The sequence below is a fragment of the Electrona antarctica genome, assembly GCF_951216825.1.
Source record: "Electrona antarctica genome assembly, chromosome: 12".
Classification (NCBI taxonomy): domain Eukaryota; kingdom Metazoa; phylum Chordata; class Actinopteri; order Myctophiformes; family Myctophidae; genus Electrona; species Electrona antarctica.
In genome coordinates, this window is record NC_136793.1 from 1,693,706 (window position 1) to 1,714,873 (window position 21,168).

General features: G+C 49.4%; 1 protein-coding gene across 1 annotated transcript in view; it reads left to right on the forward strand.

Annotated features, from left to right (window-relative positions):
• Positions 1-20,107, forward strand: part of ankdd1b (ankyrin repeat and death domain containing 1B) — a gene marked incomplete at both ends in the record, with an annotated part of 60,277 nt that extends 40,170 nt beyond the window's left edge. The window contains 7 exons of the mRNA XM_079515991.1: positions 4,732-4,830; positions 5,031-5,129; positions 14,070-14,168; positions 14,369-14,464; positions 14,897-15,098; positions 19,200-19,331; positions 20,052-20,107. Coding sequence (XP_079372117.1) covers positions 4,732-4,830; positions 5,031-5,129; positions 14,070-14,168; positions 14,369-14,464; positions 14,897-15,098; positions 19,200-19,331; positions 20,052-20,107 — 783 coding nt within the window. The remainder of the gene's footprint in view (positions 1-4,731; positions 4,831-5,030; positions 5,130-14,069; positions 14,169-14,368; positions 14,465-14,896; positions 15,099-19,199; positions 19,332-20,051) is intronic.
• Between the last annotated feature and the right edge of the window lie 1,061 nt (positions 20,108-21,168).

Sequence of the window (21,168 nt, forward strand, 5' to 3'; positions counted from 1 at the left end):
TAGTAAGGCCAGGTACCACATGACTGTATGTAGTAAGGCCAGGTACCACATGACTGTATGTAGTAGTAAGGCCAGGTACCACATGACTGTATGTAGTAAGGCCAGGTACCACATGACTGTATGTAGTAAGGCCAGGTACCACATGACTGTATGTAGTATGGCCAGGTACCACATGACTGTATGAAGTAAGGCCAGGTACCACATGACTGTATGTAGTAAGGCCAGGTACCACATGACTGTATGTATTAAGGCCAGGTACCACATGACTGTATGTAGTATGGCCAGGTACCACATGACTGTATGAAGTAAGGCCAGGTACCACATGACTGTATGTAGTAAGGCCAGGTACCACATGACTGTATGTATTAAGGCCAGGTACCACATGACTGTATGTAGTAAGGCCAGGTACCACATGACTGTATGTAGTAAGGCCAGGTACCACATGACATGACTGTATGTAGTAAGGTCAGGTACCACATGACTGTATGTAGTAAGGCCAGGTACCACATGACATGACTGTATGTAGTAAGGTCAGGTACCACATGACTGTATGTAGTAGTAAGGCCAGGTACCACATGACTGTATGTAGTAGTAAGGCCAGGTACCACATGACTGTATGTAGTAAGGCCAGGTACCACATGACTGTATGTAGTAAGGCCAGGTACCACATGACTGTATGTAGTAAGGTCAGGTACCACATGACTGTATGTAGTAGTAAGGCCAGGTACCACATGACTGTATGTAGTAAGGTCAGGTACCACATGACTGTATGTAGGAAGGCCAGGTACCACATGACTGTATGAAGTAAGGCCAGGTACCACATGACTGTATGAAGTAAGGCCAGTTACCACATGACTGTATGTAGTATGGCCAGGTACCACATGACTGTATGAAGTAAGGCCAGGTACCACATGACTGTATGTAGTAAGGCCAGGTACCACATGACTGTATGTATTAAGGCCAGGTACCACATGACTGTATGTAGTAAGGCCAGGTACCACATGACTGTATGTAGTAAGGCCAGGTACCACATGACATGACTGTATGTAGTAAGGTCAGGTACCACATGACTGTATGTAGTAAGGCCAGGTACCACATGACATGACTGTATGTAGTAAGGTCAGGTACCACATGACTGTATGTAGTAGTAAGGCCAGGTACCACATGACTGTATGTAGTAAGGCCAGGTACCACATGACTGTATGTAGTAAGGCCAGGTACCACATGACTGTATGTAGTAGTAAGGCCAGGTACCACATGACTGTATGTAGTAAGGCCAGGTACCACATGACTGTATGTAGTAGTAAGGCCAGGTACCACATGACTGTATGTAGTAGTAAGGCCAGGTACCACATGACTGTATGTAGTAGTAAGGCCAGGTACCACATGACTGTATGTAGTAAGGCCAGGTACCACATGACTGTATGTAGTAGTAAGGCCAGGTACCACATGACTGTATGTAGTAAGGCCAGGTACCACATGACTGTATGTAGTAAGGCCAGGTACCACATGACTGTATGTAGTAAGGCCAGGTACCACATGACTGTATGTAGTAAGGTCAGGTACCACATGACTGTATGTATTAAGGCCAGGTACCACATGACTGTATGTAGTAGTAAGGCCAGGTACCACATGACTGTATGTAGTAAGGTCAGGTACCACATGACTGTTTGTAGTAAGGCCAGGTGGTACCAGTATGTAGTAGTAAGGCCAGGTACCACATGACTGTATGTAGTAAGGTCAGGTACCACATGACTGTATGTAGTAAGGTCAGGTACCAAATGACTGTATGTAGTAAGGCCAGGTACCACATGACTGTATAAAGTAAGGCCAGGTACCACATGACTGTATGTAGTAAGGCCAGGTACCACATGACTGTATGTAGTAAGGCCAGTTACCACATGACTGTATGTAGTAAGGCCAGTTACCACATGACTGTATGTAGTAAGGCCAGGTACCACATGACTGTATGTAGTAAGGTCAGGTACCACATGACATGACTGTATGTAGTAAGGCCAGGTACCACATGACTGTATGTAGTAAGGTCAGGTACCACATGACTGTATGAAGTAAGGTCAGGTACCACATGACTGTATGTAGTAAGGTCAGGTACCACATGACTGTATGTAGTAAGGCCAGTTACCACATGACTGTATGTAGTAAGGTCAGGTACCACATGACATGACTGTATGTAGTAAGGTCAGGTACCACATGACATGACTGTATGTAGTAAGGCCAGTTACCACATGACTGTATGTAGTAAGGCCAGGTACCACATGACTGTATGTAGTAAGGTCAGGTACCACATGACTGTATGTAGTAAGGCCAGGTACCACATGACTGTATGTAGTAAGGCCAGGTACCACATGACTGTATGTAGTAAGGCCAGGTACCACATGACTGTATGTAGTAAGGCCAGGTACCACATGACTGTATGTAGTAAGGCCAGTTACCACATGACTATGTAGTAAGGCCAGGTACCACATGACTGTATGTAGTAAGGCCAGGTACCACATGACTGTATGTAGTAAGGCCAGGTACCACATGACTGTATGTAGTAAGGCCAGGTACCACATGACTGTATGTAGTAAGGCCAGGTACCACATGACTGTATGTAGTAAGGCCAGGTACCACATGACTGTATGTAGTAAGGTCAGGTACCACATGACTGTATGTAGTAAGGCCAAGTACCACATGACTGTATGTAGTAAGGCCAGGTACCACATGACTGTATGTAGTAAGGCCAGGTACCACATGACTGTATGTAGTAGTAAGGCCAGGTACCACATGACTGTATGTAGTAAGGCCAGGTACCACATGACTGTATGTAGTAAGGCCAGTTACCACATGACTGTATGTAGTAAGGCCAGGTACCACATGACTGTATGTAGTAAGGCCAGGTACCACATGACTGTATGTAGTAAGGCCAGGTACCACATGACTGTATGTAGTAAGGTCAGGTACCACATGACATGACTGTATGTAGTAAGGCCAGTTACCACATGACTGTATGTAGTAAGGTCAGGTACCACATGACTGTATGTAGTAAGGCCAGGTACCACATGACTGTATGTAGTAAGGCCAGGTACCACATGACTGTATGTAGTAAGGCCAGGTACCACATGACTGTATGTAGTAAGGCCAGGTACCACATGACTGTATGTAGTAAGGCCAGGTACCACATGACTGTATGAAGTAAGGCCAGGTACCACATGACTGTATGTAGTAAGGCCAGGTACCACATGACTGTATGAAGTAAGGCCAGGTACCACATGACTGTATGTAGTAAGGCCGGGTACCACATGACTGTATGTAGTAAGGCCGGGTACCACATGACTGTATGAAGTAAGGCCGGGTACCACATGACTGTATGTAGTAAGGCCAGGTACCACATGACTGTATGTAGTAAGGCCAGGTACCACATGACTGTATGTAGTAAGGCCAGGTACCACATGACTATGTAGTAAGGCCAGGTACCACATGACTGTATGAAGTAAGGCCAGGTACCACATGACTGTATGAAGTAAGGCCAGGTAGGCCACGAGCTTGTAGATCTGCTATTTTTTTTTTTAATCTTGAAAATGTGGCGCAAATCTTTTATATTCTTTCAGAGTGAACGTTTTTATAATTCAAATCTGTCTATCTGGCAGCAGACAGACAGATAATAACCTGTCTGTCTGATAGGAGGGTGAGACAGCTGTCTATCTGGCAGCAGACAGACAGACAATAACCTGTCCGTCTGATAGGAGGGTGAGACAGCTGTCTATACAGATACTAACCTGTCTGTCTTACAGGAGGGTGAGACAGCTGTCTAGCTGGCAGCAGACAGACAGATAATAACCTGTCTGTCTGATAGGAGGGTGAGACAGCTGTCTATCTGGCAGCAGACGGCGGAAATGAAGAAGTCGTGCTGACCCTTCTGGAGGCAGGATGTGACCCCAACGTCGTCACCATGGTAACCAGACAAACACACTCCTCTCCTCTCCCCAGGCTAAATGCAGTGCTCTCCTCTCCTCCCCAGGCTAAATGCAGTGCTCTCCTCTCCATTGTAAATGCATTACTCTCCTCTCTCCTCTCCATTGTAAATGCAGTGCTCTCCTCTCCTCCCCAGGCTAAATGCAGTGCTCTCCTCTCCATTGTAAATGCATTGCTCTCCTCTCCCCAGGCTAAATGCAGTGCTCTCCTCTCCATTGTAAATGCATTGCTCTCCTCTCTCCTCCCCAGGCTAAATGCAGTGCTCTCCTCTCCATTGTAAATGCATTGCTCTCCTCGCTCCTCCCCAGGCTAAATGCAGTGCTCTCCTCTCCATTGTAAATGCATTGCTCTCCTCTCCTCCCCAGGCTAAATGCAGTGCTCTCCTCTCCATTGTAAATGCATTGCTCTCCTCTCTCCTCCCCAGGCTAAATGCAGTGCTCTCCTCTCCATTGTAAATGCATTGCTCTCCTCTCCCCAGGCTAAATGCAGTGCTCTCCTCTCCATTGTAAATGCATTGCTCTCCTCTCTCCAGGCTAAATGCAGTGCTCTCCTCTCCATTGTAAATGCATTGCTCTCCTCTCTCCAGGCTAAATGCAGTGCTCTCCTCCCCATGCTAAATGCAGTGCTCTCCTCTCCATTGTAAATGCATTGCTCTCCTCTCTCCTCCGCAGGCTAAATGCAGTGCTCTCCTCTCCTCCCCAGGCTAAATGCAGTGCTCTCCTCTCCAATGTAAATGCATTGCTCTCCTCTCCCCAGGCTAAATGCAGTGCTCTCCACCCAGTCTCAGAGAGAGGGGACACAGCGTTGGTCAAACTCCTCATCGACCATCAGGCTCACATGGATTTCCAGAACCAGGTGAGAAACAACAAAATGTTAAACATTATGTCCATAAAAACAACAAAACAAGGTTCAAGGGGTTGAAGGTTGTACTTTATTGTTCCATTGTGTGTACAGCAAAACTAAGGGATAGAATAAAGAGTGCAAGAAAGACAAAAACAAAGTAAAAAATGTGAGTAAAAAAATGTGTGTGCGTGCTTGTGTGTGTGTGTGTTCAGAGACTCCAGACTCCTCTCCACCTGGCTGTGAAGAACTTCCACCTTCCTGTTATGAACACCCTGCTGGAGGCTGGCTGTAACTGCAACCTGACGGATGATGTAACTATACAGTGACACTGCTGTACCACACTAGATACACTGTAACGCCCAGGGCCGTCGCAACGTATACGTGCAATACGCACTGTGCATAGGGCAATACACACTGTGCATAGGGCATTACGCACTGTGCATAGGGCAATACGCACTGTGCATAGGGCAATACACACTGTGCATAGGGCAATACACACTGTGCATAGGGCAATACACACTGTGCATAGGGCAATACACACTGTGCATAGGGCATTACGCACTGTGCATAGGGCAATACACACTGTGCATAGGGCATTACGCACTGTGCATAGGGCAATACACACTGTGCATAGGGCATTACGCACTGTGCATAGGGCAATACACACTGTGCATAGGGCATTACGCACTGTGCATAGGGCAATACACACTGTGCATAGGGCATTACGCACTGTGCATAGGGCAATACACACTGTGCATAGGGCATTACGCACTGTGCATAGGGCAATACACACTGTGCATAGGGCAATACGCACTGTGCATAGGGCAATACACACTGTGCATAGGGCAATACACACTGTGCATAGGGCATTACGCACTGTGCATAGGGCAATACGCACTGTGCATAGGGCAATACACACTGTGCATAGGGCAATACACACTGTGCATAGGGCAATACACACTGTGCATAGGGCAATACACACTGTGCATAGGGCATTACGCACTGTGCATAGGGCAATACACACTGTGCATAGGGCATTACGCACTGTGCATAGGGCAATACACACTGTGCATAGGGCATTACGCACTGTGCATAGGGCAATACGCACTGTGCATAGGGCAATACACACTGTGCATAGGGCAATACACACTGTGCATAGGGCAATACACACTGTGCATAGGGCAATACACACTGTGCATAGGGCATTACGCACTGTGCATAGGGCAATACACACTGTGCATAGGGCATTACGCACTGTGCATAGGGCAATACACACTGTGCATAGGGCATTACGCACTGTGCATAGGGCAATACACACTGTGCATAGGGCAATACGCACTGTGCATAGGGCAATACACACTGTGCATAGGGCATTACGCACTGTGCATAGGGCAATACACACTGTGCATAGGGCATTACGCACTGTGCATAGGGCAATACACACTGTGCATAGGGCATTACGCACTGTGCATAGGGCAATACACACTGTGCATAGGGCAATACGCACTGTGCATAGGGCAATACACACTGTGCATAGGGCAATACACACTGTGCATAGGGCATTACGCACTGTGCATAGGGCAATACACACTGTGCATAGGGCAATACGCACTGTGCATAGGGCAATACGCACTGTGCATAGGGCATTACGCACTGTGCATAGGGCAATACGCACTGTGCATAGGGCAATACACACTGTGCATAGGGCAATACACACTGTGCATAGGGCATTACGCACTGTGCATAGGGCAATACACACTGTGCATAGGGCATTACGCACTGTGCATAGGGCAATACACACTGTGCATAGGGCATTACGCACTGTGCATAGGGCAATACACACTGTGCATAAGGCATTACGCACTGTGCATAGGGCAATACACACTGTGCATAGGGCATTACGCACTGTGCATAGGGCAATACACACTGTGCATAGGGCATTACGCACTGTGCATAGGGCAATACGCACTGTGCATAGGGCAATACACACTGTGCATAGGGCAATACGCACTGTGCATAGGGCAATACACACTGTGCATAGGGTAATACGCACTGTGCATAGGGCATTACGCACTGTGCATAGGGCAATACACACTGTGCATAGGGCAATACGCACTGTGCATAGGGCAATACACACTGTGCATAGGGCATTACGCACTGTGCATAGGGCAATACACACTGTGCATAGGGCAATACACACTGTGCATAGGGCATTACGCACTGTGCATAGGGCAATACACACTGTGCATAGGGCATTACGCACTGTGCATAGGGCAATACACACTGTGCATAGGGCAATACACACTGTGCATAAGGCAATACGCACTGTGCATAGGGCAATACACACTGTGCATAGGGCAATACACACTGTGCATAGGGCAATACACACTGTGCATAGGGCAATACACACTGTGCATAGGGCATTACGCACTGTGCATAGGGCAATACGCACTGTGCATAGGGCAATACGCACTGCGCATAGGGCAATACGCACTGTGCATAGGGCAATACGCACTGTGCATAGGGCAATACGCACTGTGCATAGGGCAATACACACTGTGCATAGGGCAATACACACTGTGCATAGGGCAATACACACTGTGCATAGGGCAATACGCACTGTGCATAGGGCAATACGCACTGTGCATAGGGCAATACGCACTGTGCATAGGGCAATACGCACTGTGCATAGGGCAATAAGCACTGTGCATAGGGCAATACGCACTGTGCATAGGGCAATACGCACTGTGCATAGGGCAATACGCACTGTGCATAGGGCAATACGCACTGTGCATAGGGCAATACGCACTGTGCATAGGGCAATACGCACTGTGCATAGGGCAATACGCACTGTGCATAGGGCAATACGCACTGTGCATAGGGCAATACGCACTGTGCATAGGGCAATACGCACTGCGCATAGGGCAATACACACTGCGCATAGGGCAATACGTACTGCGCATAGGGCAATACGCACTGTGCATAGGGCAATACGCACTGTGCATAGGGCAATACGCACTGCGCATAGGGCAATACACACTGTGCACAGGGCAATACACACTGCGCACAGGGCAATACACACTGCGCATAGGGCAATACACACTGTGCATAGGGCAATACGCACTGTGCATAGGGCAATACGCACTGTGCATAGGGCAATACGCACTGTGCATAGGGCAATAAGCACTGTGCATAGGGCAATACGCACTGTGCATAGGGCAATACGCACTGTGCATAGGGCAATACGCACTGTGCATAGGGCAATACGCACTGCACTGCGCATAGGGCAATACACACTGCGCATAGGGCAATACACACTGTGCATATGGCAATACGCACTGCACATAGGGCAATACACACTGTGCATAGGGCAATACACACTGTGCATAGGGCAATACACACTGTGCATAGGGCAATACACACTGCGCATAGGGCAATACACACTGTGCATAGGGCAATACGCACTGTGCATAGGGCAACACACTGTGCATAGGGCAATACACACTGTGCATAGGGCAATACACACTGTGCATAGGGCAACACACTGTGCATAGGGCAATACGCACTGTGCATAGGGCAAAACACACTGTGCATAGGGCAACACACTGTGCATAGGGCAATACGCACTGTGCATAGGGCAATACACACTGTGCATAGGGCAACACACTGTGCATAGGGCAATACGCACTGTGCATAGGGCAACACACTGTGCATAGGGCAATACGCACTGTGCATAGGGCAATACACACTGTGCATAGGGCAATACACACTGTGCATAGGGCAATACACACTGTGCATAGGGCAATACGCACTGTGCATAGGGCAATACGCACTGTGCATAGGGCAATACACACTGTGCATAGGGCAATACACACTGCGCATAGGGCAATACGTACTGCGCATAGGGCAATACGCACTGTGCATAGGGCAATACGCACTGCACATAGGGCAATACACACTGCGCACAGGGCAATACACACTGCGCACAGGGCAATACACACTGCGCATAGGGCAATACACACTGTGCATAGGGCAATACGCACTGTGCATAGGGCAATACGCACTGTGCATAGGGCAATACGCACTGTGCATAGGGCAATACACACTGTGCATAGGGCAATACACACTGTGCATAGGGCAATACGCACTGTGCATAGGGCAATACACACTGTGCATAGGGCAATACACACTGTGCATAGGGCAATACGCACTGCACATAGGGCAATACACACTGTGCATAGGGCAATACACACTGTGCATAGGGCAATACACACTGTGCATATGGCAATACGCACTGCATAGGGCAATACACACTGTGCATAGGGCAATACACACTGTGCATAGGGCAATACACACTGCGCATAGGGCAATATGCACTGCGCATAGGGCAATATGCACTGCGCATAGGGCAATACACACTGTGCATATGGCAATACACACTGCACATAGGGCAATACACACTGTGCATAGGGCAATACACTGTGCATATGGCAATACGCACTGCACTGCGCATAGGGCAATACACACTGCGCATAGGGCAATACACACTGTGCATAGGGCAATACACACTGTGCATATGGCAATACGCACTGCACATAGGGCAATACACACTGTGCATAGGGCAATACACACTGTGCATAGGGCAATACACACTGTGCATAGGGCAATACACACTGCGCATAGGGCAATACGCACTGTGCATAGGGCAATACGCACTGTGCATAGGGCAACACACTGTGCATAGGGCAATACACACTGTGCATAGGGCAATACACACTGTGCATAGGGCAACACACTGTGCATAGGGCAATACGCACTGTGCATAGGGCAAAACACACTGTGCATAGGGCAATACGCACTGCATAGGGCAATACGCACTGTGCATAGGGCAACACACTGTGCATAGGGCAATACGCACTGTGCATAGGGCAAAACACACTGTGCATAGGGCAATACGCACTGTGCATAGGGCAATACGCACTGTGCATAGGGCAAAACACACTGTGCATAGGGCAATACGCACTGTGCATAGGGCAAAACACACTGTGCATAGGGCAACACACTGTGCATAGGGCAATACGCACTGTGCATAGGGCAATACACACTGTGCATAGGGCAACACACTGTGCATAGGGCAATACGCACTGTGCATAGGGCAACACACTGTGCATAGGGCAATACGCACTGTGCATAGGGCAATACACACTGTGCATAGGGCAATACACACTGTGCATAGGGCAATACACACTGTGCATAGGGCAATACGCACTGTGCATAGGGCAATACGCACTGTGCATAGGGCAATACACACTGTGCATAGGGCAATACACACTGTGCATAGGGCAACACACTGTGCATAGGGCAATACGCACTGTGCATAGGGCAATACGCACTGTGCATAGGGCAATACACACTGTGCATAGGGCAACACACTGTGCATAGGGCAATACGCACTGTGCATAGGGCAACACACTGTGCATAGGGCAATACGCACTGTGCATAGGGCAATACACACTGTGCATAGGGCAATACACACTGTGCATAGGGCAATACACACTGTGCATAGGGCAATACACACTGTGCATAGGGCAATACGCACTGTGCATAGGGCAATACACACTGTGCATAGGGCAATACACACTGTGCATAGGGCAATACACTGTGCATAGGGCGATACACACTGTGCATAGGGCGATACACACTGTGCATAGGGCAATACACACTGTGCATAGGGCAATACGCACTGTGCAATACACACTGTGCATAGGGCAATACACTGTGCATAGGGCAATACACACTGTGCATAGGGCAATACGCACTGTGCAATACACACTGTGCATAGGGCAATACACTGTGCATAGGGCAATACACACTGTGCATAGGGCAATACACACTGTGCATAGGGCAATACACACTGTGCATAGGGCAATACGCACTGCATAGGGCAATACACACTGCGCATAGGGCAATACGCACTGTGCATAGGGCAATACGCACTGTGCATATGGCAATACGCACTGTGCATAGGACAATACACACTGTGCATAGGGCAATACACACTGTGCATAGGGCAATACACACTGCGCATAGGGCAATACGCACTGTGCATAGGGCAATACACACTGTGCATAGGGCAATACACACTGTGCATAGGGCAATACACTGTGCATAGGGCAATACACACTGTGCATAGGGCAATACACACTGTGCATAGGGCAATACACACTGTGCATAGGGCAATACGCACTGCATAGGGCAATACACACTGCGCATAGGGCAATACACACTGTGCATAGGGCAATACACACTGTGCATAGGGCAATACACACTGTGCATAGGGCAATACGCACTGCATAGGGCAATACGCACTGTGCATAGGACAATACACACTGTGCATAGGGCAATACACACTGTGCATAGGGCAATACACACTGCGCATAGGGCAATACGCACTGTGCATAGGGCAATACGTACTGTGCATAGGGCAATACACACTGTGCATAGGGCAATACACACTGCGCATAGGGCAATACGCACTGTGCATAGGGCAATACGCACTGTGCATAGGGCAATACGCACTGTGCATAGGGCAATACACACTGCGCATAGGGCAATACACACTGTGCATAGGGCAATACACACTGCGCATAGGGCAATACACACTGCGCATAGGGCAATACACACTGTGCATAGGGCAATACACACTGCGCATAGGGCAATACACACTGCGCATAGGGCAATACGTACTGTGCATAGGGCAATACACACTGTGCATAGGGCAATATGCACTGCGCATAGGGCAATACACTGTGCATATGGCAATACGCACTGCACTGCGCATAGGGCAATACACACTGCGCATAGGGCAATACACACTGTGCATAGGGCAATACGCACTGTGCATAGGGCAATACACTGTGCATATGGCAATACGCACTGCACTGTGCATAGGGCAATACACACTGCGCATAGGGCAATACACACTGTGCATAGGGCAATACGCACTGTGCATAGGGCAACACACTGTGCATAGGGCAATACACACTGTGCATAGGGCAATACGCACTGTGCATAGGGCAACACACTGTGCATAGGGCAATACGCACTGTGCATAGGGCAATACACACTGTGCATAGGGCAACACACTGTGCTTAGGGCAATACGCACTGTGCATAGGGCAATACACACTGTGCATAGGGCAACACACTGTGCATAGGGCAATACGCACTGTGCATAGGGCAACACACTGTGCATAGGGCAATACGCACTGTGCATAGGGCAATACACACTGTGCATAGGGCAATACACACTGTGCATAGGGCAATACACACTGTGCATAGGGCAATACGCACTGTGCATAGGGCAATACACACTGTGCATAGGGCAATACACACTGTGCATAGGGCAACACACTGTGCATAGGGCAATACGCACTGTGCATAGGGCAATACACACTGTGCATAGGGCAACACACTGTGCATAGGGCAATACGCACTGTGCATAGGGCAACACACTGTGCATAGGGCAATATGCACTGTGCATAGGGCAATACACACTGTGCATAGGGCAATACACACTGTGCATAGGGCAATACACACTGTGCATAGGGCAATACGCACTGTGCATAGGGCAATACGCACTGTGCATAGGGCAATACACACTGTGCATAGGGCAATACACACTGTGCATAGGGCAATACACTGTGCATAGGGCGATACACACTGTGCATAGGGCGATACACACTGTGCATAGGGCAATACACACTGTGCATAGGGCAATACGCACTGTGCATAGGGCAATACACACTGTGCATAGGGCAATACACACTGTGCATAGGGCAATACACACTGTGCATAGGGCAATACACACTGTGCCTAGGGCAATACGCACTGCATAGGGCAATACACACTGCGCATAGGGCAATACGCACTGTGCATAGGGCAATACGCACTGTGCATAGGGCAATACGCACTGTGCATAGGACAATACACACTGTGCATAGGGCAATACACACTGTGCATAGGGCAATACACACTGTGCATAGGGCAATACACTGTGCATAGGGCAATACACACTGTGCATAGGGCAATACACACTGTGCATAGGGCAATACACACTGTGCATAGGGCAATACGCACTGCATAGGGCAATACGCACTGCGCATAGGGCAATACGCACTGTGCATAGGGCAATACGCACTGTGCATAGGACAATACACACTGTGCATAGGGCAATACACACTGTGCATAGGGCAATACACACTGTGCATAGGGCAATACGCACTGTGCATAGGGCAATACGCACTGCGCATAGGGCAATACGCACTGCGCATAGGGCAATACGCACTGTGCATAGGGCAATACGCACTGTGCATAGGACAATACGCACTGTGCATAGGGCAATACACACTGTGCATAGGGCAATACGCACTGCGCATAGGGCAATACGCACTGTGCATAGGGCAATACACACTGCATAGGGCAATACACACTGTGCATAGGGCAATACACACTGTGCATAGGGCAATACGCACTGTGCATAGGGCAATACGCACTGTGCATAGGGCAATACGCACTGTGCATAGGACAATACACACTGTGCATAGGGCAATACACACTGTGCATAGGGCAATACACACTGTGCATAGGGCAATACACACTGTGCATAGGGCAATACGCACTGCGCATAGGGCAATACGCACTGTGCATAGGGCAATACGCACTGTGCATAGGGCAATACGCACTGTGCATAGGACAATACACACTGTGCATAGGGCAATACACACTGCGCATAGGGCAATACACACTGCGCATAGGGCAATACACACTGTGCATAGGGCAATACACACTGCGCATAGGGCAATACACACTGCGCATAGGGCAATACGCACTGTGCATAGGTCAATACGCACTGTGCATAGGGCAATACGCACTGCGCATAGGGCAATACGCACTGCGCATAGGGCAATACGCACTGTGCATAGGGCAATACGCACTGCGCATAGGGCAATATGCACTGCGCATAGGGCAATATGCACTGCATAGGGCAATACGCACTGTGCATAGGGCAATACGCACTGTGCATAGGGCAATACGCACTGTGCATAGGGCAATACACAGCTGCAAAGGTTGCAGCTACACTGTGTGTGTGTGTGTGTGTGTGTGTGTGTGTGTGTGTGTGTGTGTGTGTGTGTGTGTGTGTGTGTGTGTGTGTGTGTGTGTGTGTGTGTGTGTGTGTGTGTGTGTGTGCAGAGGAGTCAGAGTGTAGTGCACGTGGCAGCAGAGCAGGCCAGGGTGGAGGTGGTTCACATGCTGCTGAGAGCCGGAGTAGACCTCACCCTACTGGACAGAGTGAGTACTGCACACAGAGACACACGCACGCACACACACCATGGAATAAAGCAAAATAAAATATAATTTGATGGTATTATGTATATTACCGTTTGCTTTCAACTACACGCCCCCTATCGGCTGAGAGGTGTATTGCACTCTGGTGTGTGTGTGTGTGTGTGTGTGTGTGTGTGTGTGTGTGTGTGCGTGTGCGCGAGCAGCAGCATAAGAGCGCTCTGGGCGTGGCTGCCCGAGCCGATGAGGTCATCATCGTGGACATGATCATCAAAGCAGAACGATACTATGCCTGGAGTCAGGTGAGCAGTCCATTTATGATGACATCATAGTCAGCTGACCAGTGTATTCATGATGACATCATAGTCAGGTGAAAAGTCCATTTCTGTGTGGAGTAAAAAATAGAGTCCGCAACACTGGTATGAAAAACTCAGCTCCACTGGTTTATTGATTTAACGTTTCGATCACTAGGATCTTCTTCAGGAATGATTCCTGAAGACTTGGCTGCCACATGTTGTAGCAATGCATTGGAGTGGCTATAGCGCCCCTCAATGCATTGGAGTGGCTATAGCGCCCCTCAATGCATTGGAGTGGCTATAGCGCCCCTCAATGCATTGGAGTGGCTATAGCGCCCCTCAATGCATTGGAGTGGCTATAGCGCCCCTCAATGCATTGGAGTGGCTATAGCGCCCCTCAAAGAAACCCGTGAAGAAACGGTGTGACTGTCCTTCCAGGCGAACACGGAGCTTAAGGACCGCCCCCACAGCGACGCCCCGCTGACCTTCAAACTGGACCACCGCTCGGAGACCGCCGCGCTGCGCTCCATGGTGTGGAGGCTGGCGCACCACTTCCTGCATCCCGGGGACTGGAAGAGGCTGGCGGAACACTGGGAGTTCACCCCGAGCCAGGTGGCCAGCATCGAGGAACAGTGGACAGGTACAGTCGTTAGCTGTTGGTAATGGCAGCGGTACCACCTGATTACCCCCCCCCCCCCCCCCCAGGGGGGGTACTTTGACCAAAGTGTTACCACTTTGACACGTTGTCTTTAGAGGTGTCGGTGCATGTAGTGTGGCTGATCGGCCACGGTGTGGCGCATGCGAGTCCATGAACCCTACAGTACATTAATGCATTTCAAAGTGATTTTTGAGGGGCGCTAGCCCCTCCTATGCCCAGCTATGGGTGTGTACCACGGACATTATTTGAATGGCTGAGCACGGAATGTGATGTATGATGATAAGGGCACCCCTCACATCACACAAGTATGATTTTTATTTGTGTCTGGCCACGCATGTCGAGAGTGATGGTGTCGTCGGACTAACGCCTGTTGGACTGTTAACACCCCGATCGCCCAGGACGAAGTTCACCGTCCTTTCGAAGTTTTATCCAAAGGACGGAGGTTATATTGATATCAAAGCCGATCGCATCGCTCCACTAGCCTGGCTAATAAGCCAGACTCAAATCACACTGTCATGTGGTATTTGAGTCTGGAGATGCTGTGTATGGATCTTGTTTCCCGGGGGGCGGGTTCAAACATTTTCTCTTTGACGCAATTGGTTAGAGCTACTGTCAGTCAAAGGTCTCAAGCATTGAACGTCACTGTACCAAAGCCCGCCCATATTGCATACCGTGTCCCAATTGGCCACACCAGTTCTCTGGTGTAGGAAATGGGCGTACAATTGAGCCTCTCCAGGCCGTAATCCGCCGGCAGGCAATTGTTTTTTGCCAACGGCTGATTCGGTCTGGCTTATTAGCCAGGCTATCGCTCCACAGCCTGGGAGCGCCTGTTGCGCAACATTCGATGTTGCGCAACAGTGGGACGTCATCGAAAATGTCCCCACCCTGTTTTGCAGACGAGACCGAAAATCTTAAAACGTTAACTCTTGATCTAAATCATCCCGTCCAATTCTAAGAAAAGTTCACCGCGGTCCCGTCGCTAGTCGAGATAGATGTAATCATACCTCCCGTTGTTGTCGATCGGCTCTACAGTGTTTTGGCTACATTTAGCTGCTACATCTACATCCGGGATAACATCCGGTCCGTCGGTAAAAGTGCTCCGCTGCTATAAATCGACGGGCGCTATGATTTAATGGATTAAATAACCTCTGATTTAATGGATTAAATAACCCCGGAGTGTTAATGTCTAACAAACATACAGTATGCACCCCGAGGAGCAGTGGTCAGGTCAACTCTCTAGATCACTTAAAGGAGGAGCAGTGGTCAGGTCAACTCTCTAGCTCACTTAAAGGAGGAGCAGTGGTCAGGTCAACTCTCTAGATCACTTAAAGGAGGAGCAGTGGTCAGGTCAACTCTCTAGCTCACTTAAAGGAGGAGCAGTGGTCAGGTCAACTCTCTAGCTCACCTAAAGGAGGAGTAGTGGTCAGGTCAACTCTCTAGCTCACCTAAAGGAGGAGTAGTGGTCAGGTCAACTCTCTAGCTCACTTAAGGGAGGAGCAGTGGTCAGGTCAACTCTCTAGCTCACCTAAAGGAGGAGTAGTGGTCAGGTCAACTCTCTAGCTCACTTAAGGGAGGAGCAGTGGTCAGGTCAACTCTCTAGCTCACTTAAAGGAGGAGCAGTGGTCAGGTCAACTCTCTAGCTCACTTAAAGGAGGAGCAGTGGTCAGGTCAACTCTCTAGCTCACCTAAAGGAGGAGCAGTGGTCAGGTCAACTCTCTAGCTCCCTTAAAGGAGGAGTAGTGGTCAGGTCAACTCTCTAGCTCACTTAAAGGAGGAGCAGTGGTCAGGTCAACTCTCTAGCTCACTTAAAGGAGGAGCAGTGGTCAGGTCAACTCTCTAGCTCACTTAAAGGAGGAGCAGTGGTCAGGTCAACTCTCTAGCTCACTTAAAGGAGCAGTGGTCAGGTCGAGGAGCAGTGGTCAGGTCAACTCTCTAGCTCACTTAAAGGAGGAGTAGTGGTCAGGTCAACTCTCTAGCTCACTTAAAGGAGGAGTAGTGGTCAGGTCAACTCTCTAGCTCACTTAAAGGAGTAGTGGTCAGGTCAACTCTCTAGCTCACTTAAAGGAGGAGCAGTGGTCAGGTCGAGGAGCAGTGGTCAGGTCAACTCTCTAGCTCACTTAAAGGAGGAGCAGTGGTCAGGTCGAGGAGCAGTGGTCAGGTCAACTCTCTAGCTCACTTAAAGGAGGAGTAGTGGTCAGGTCGAGGAGCAGTGGTCAGGTCAACTCTCTAGCTCACTTAAAGGAGGAGCAGTGGTCAGGTCAACACTCTAGCTCACTTAAAGAAGGAGCAGTGGTCAGGTCAACTCTCTAGCTCACTTAAAGGAGGAGCAGTGGTCAGGTCAACTCTCTAGCTCCCTTAAAGGAGGAGTAGTGGTCAGGTCAACTCTCTAGCTCACTTAAAGGAGGAGCAGTGGTCAGGTCAACTCTCTAGCTCACTTAAAGGAGGAGCAGTGGTCAGGTCAACTCTCTAGCTCACTTAAAGGAGGAGTAGTGGTCAGGTCAACTCTCTAGCTCACTTAAAGGAGGAGCAGTGGTCAGGTCAACTCTCTAGCTCACTTAAAGGAGGAGTAGTGGTCAGGTCAACTCTCTAGCTCACTTAAAGGAGGAGGAGTGGTCAGGTCAACTCTCTAGCTCACTTAAAGGAGGAGCAGTGGTCAGGTCAACTCTCTAGCTCACTTAAAGGAGGAGTAGTGGTCAGGTCAACTCTCTAGCTCAGGGGTTCTCAAATTATTTTAGGGGGTCCCCAAATTATTTAAAAAAAAAAAATCACGATTTTTCAAAAATAGCAGACCTACAAGCTCGTAGCGCGCCACTCGGTGGCAATTTATATTGGGGGTCGGGAGGAGGCGGGGCGGGGGTCCCGAGACATTGCCAAAGCATTTCCGGGGGTCCCCGGCCAAAAACGTTGAGAACCCCTGCTCTAGCTCACTTAAAGGAGGAGCAGTGGTCAGGTCGAGGAGCAGTGGTCAGGTCAACTCTCTAGCTCACTTAAAGGAGGAGTAGTGGTCAGGTCGAGGAGCAGTGGTCAGGTCAACTCTCCAGCTCACTTAAAGGAGGAGCAGTGGTCAGGTCAACTCTCTAGCTCACTTAAAGGAGGAGCAGTGGTCAGGTCAACTCTCTAGCTCACTTAAAGGAGGAGCAGTGGTCAGGTCAACTCTCTAGCTCACCTAAAGGAGGAGCAGTGGTCAGGTCAACTCTCTAGCTCCCTTAAAGGAGGAGTAGTGGTCAGGTCAACTCTCTAGCTCACTTAAAGGAGGAGCAGTGGTCAGGTCAACTCTCTAGCTCACTTAAAGGAGGAGCAGTGGTCAGGTCAACTCTCTAGCTCACTTAAAGGAGGAGTAGTGGTCAGGTCAACTCTCTAGCTCACTTAAAGGAGGAGCAGTGGTCAGGTCAACTTTCTAGCTCACTTAAAGGAGGAGTAGTGGTCAGGTCAACTCTCTAGCTCACTTAAAGGAGGAGCAGTGGTCAGGTCAACTCTCTAGCTCACTTAAAGGAGGAGCAGTGGTCAGGTCAACTCTCTAGCTCACTTAAAGGAGGAGTAGTGGTCAGGTCAACTCTCTAGCTCAGGGGTTCTCAAATTATTTTAGGGGGTCCCCAAATTATTTTTAAAAAAAAATCACGATTTTTCAAAAATAGCAGACCTACAAGCTCGTAGCGCGCCACTCGGTGGCAATTTATATTGGGGGTCGGGAGGAGGCGGGGCGGGGGTCCCGAGACATTGCCAAAGCATTTCCGGGGGTCCCCGGACAAAAACGTTGAGAACCCCTGCTCTAGCTCACCTAAAGGAGGAGTAGTGGTCAGGTCAACTCTCTAGCTCACTTAAGGCCAATTCATACTGCAGTCTGATGTGATAAGGTGACCACCAATTCATATATATATATGTGTGTGTGTGTGTGTGTGTGTGTGTGTGTGTGTGTGTGTGTGTGTGTGTGTGTGTGTGTGTGTGTGTGTGTGTGTGTGTGTGTGTGTGTGTGTGTGTGTGTGTGTGTGTGTGTGTGTGTGTGTGTGTGTGTGTGTGTGTGTGTGTGTGTGTGTGTGTGCGCGCGCGCGCGTGTGTGCCTGCGTACGCACCCCTCCCCCCCAGGCCAACACAGCTACAGGGAGCATGCTAATAGGATGTTCCTAATATGGATGCACGGGGTGGAGCTAAGCCAGCGTTCTGCCGCTAAGGAGCTGTACCAGGGCCTGATCGCCACGGGCAACCGCAAGGCAGCAGGTACACAAACCAATCAAACTTTACTTGAGTCAAAGTACAAAAGTATTGGCATTTGTCAGAGCCGGATTTACCTTGCTGAGGGCCCCCGGGCTGGAGAAAACGTGAGGGCCCCCCTTGGGGCGCGCGGCATAGCCGAGCGGCGCAGCCGTGCTATTTTGTTTTCATTTTGGGGTACCCAGGCCCCTAAAAAGAGAGGCAGGCAGGCAGAAGCTCTCAATGGTTTAACCATAATACAACAACAATACACACATTTCACTTGAATAGGCCTATCTCACAGCCCGCTTTCCACGCCCACTTCCGGTAAATAGTGGTGTCTTTAACATTAGCATTTACACGTTTTTTTCTCTGGAGAATCTAAGTACATTTTCTAATGTAAAAATTTGACAGACCAATATTATTATGAAGCAAACAAGATGGTAAATCAGCTCGAACAGATAGAACAAACCTTACCTTGAGAAAACAAAAGTTGTAGACTTCTTAAATTACCTCTGTTAACATGTAGCGTCTATGGAGTGATGTCACGCTATCACCACTAACCCCGAAAGGGGGCATATTGTGAGATAGGCTTATTGGATTTCACTTTACAATTTTATAATTCCCCTAGTCGGGGGCCCACTAGCTTCAGCCCACCCTAGCCCAACGGTAAGTCCGGCTCTGGCATTTGTACTTAAAGTACCAAAGGTAGAAAGTATTTACTTTGAGTTTTCTGTTTCCTTGCAGATAAGATCCGTACGGAGGCTGAGGGCGGGGCCAAGACCACCTGCTGCATGTCATAATGAGGGCGGGGCCAAGACCACCTGCTGCATGTCATAATGAGGGCGGGGCCAAGACCACCTGCTGCATGTCATAATGAGGGCGGGGCCAAGACCACCTGCTGCATGTCATAATGAGGGCGGGGCCAAGACCACCTGCTGCATGTCATAATGAGGGCGGGGCCAAGACCACCTGCTGCATGTCATAATTACACTAACTGAAGTTGGCCAACATCTAAGGAATTGCATTTTTATAGCGCTTTTCCAAGTGCTCAAAGCGCTTTACAATGGTTCATTCATTCATACATTGGGAGGTGAAGGTTCATTAATTCATACATTGGGAGGTGAAGCGGTGAACAGTCGACGCCAGCGTCCTCACTTCCCACATTCACACACCAACGGTGGCGAGCTCACACCGACCGACTCATTAGAGGCAATGTAGGGATCAGTGTCTTGCCCAAAGACACTTCGACATGTGGACGGGATTCGAACCGCCGACCCAGGGATCATTGGACGACCTGCTCTACCTCCTGAGCTACAGCCGCCCGCTCTATTAAGAGCTTTGCTCTATTAAGAGCTGTGCTCTATGCTGCTCCAGTAGTCAAGCCTTAACCCAATCTGTTAATGAGCATTAATTCATCTTTAAAAATAATAGTCACTACACTGTCACCGACATCACTACAGCTGTGGAGACTAGCTGGCCACTGCCACCGACATCACTACAGCTGTGGAGACTAGCTGGAGACTAGCTGGCCACTGTCACCGACATCACTACAGCTGTGGAGACTAGCTGGCCACTGTCACCGACATCACTACAGCTGTGGAGACTAGCTGGAGACTAGCTGGCCACTGTCACCGACATCACTACAGCTGTGGAGACTAGCTGGCCACTGTCACCGACATCACTACAGCTGTGGAGACTAGCTGGAGACTAGCTGGCCACTGCCACCGACATCACTACAGCTGTGGAGACTAGCTGGAGACTAGCTGGCCACTGTCACCGACATCACTACAGCTGTGGAGACTAGCTGGCCACTGTCACCGACATCACTACAGCTGTGGAGACTAGCTGGCTACTGTCACCG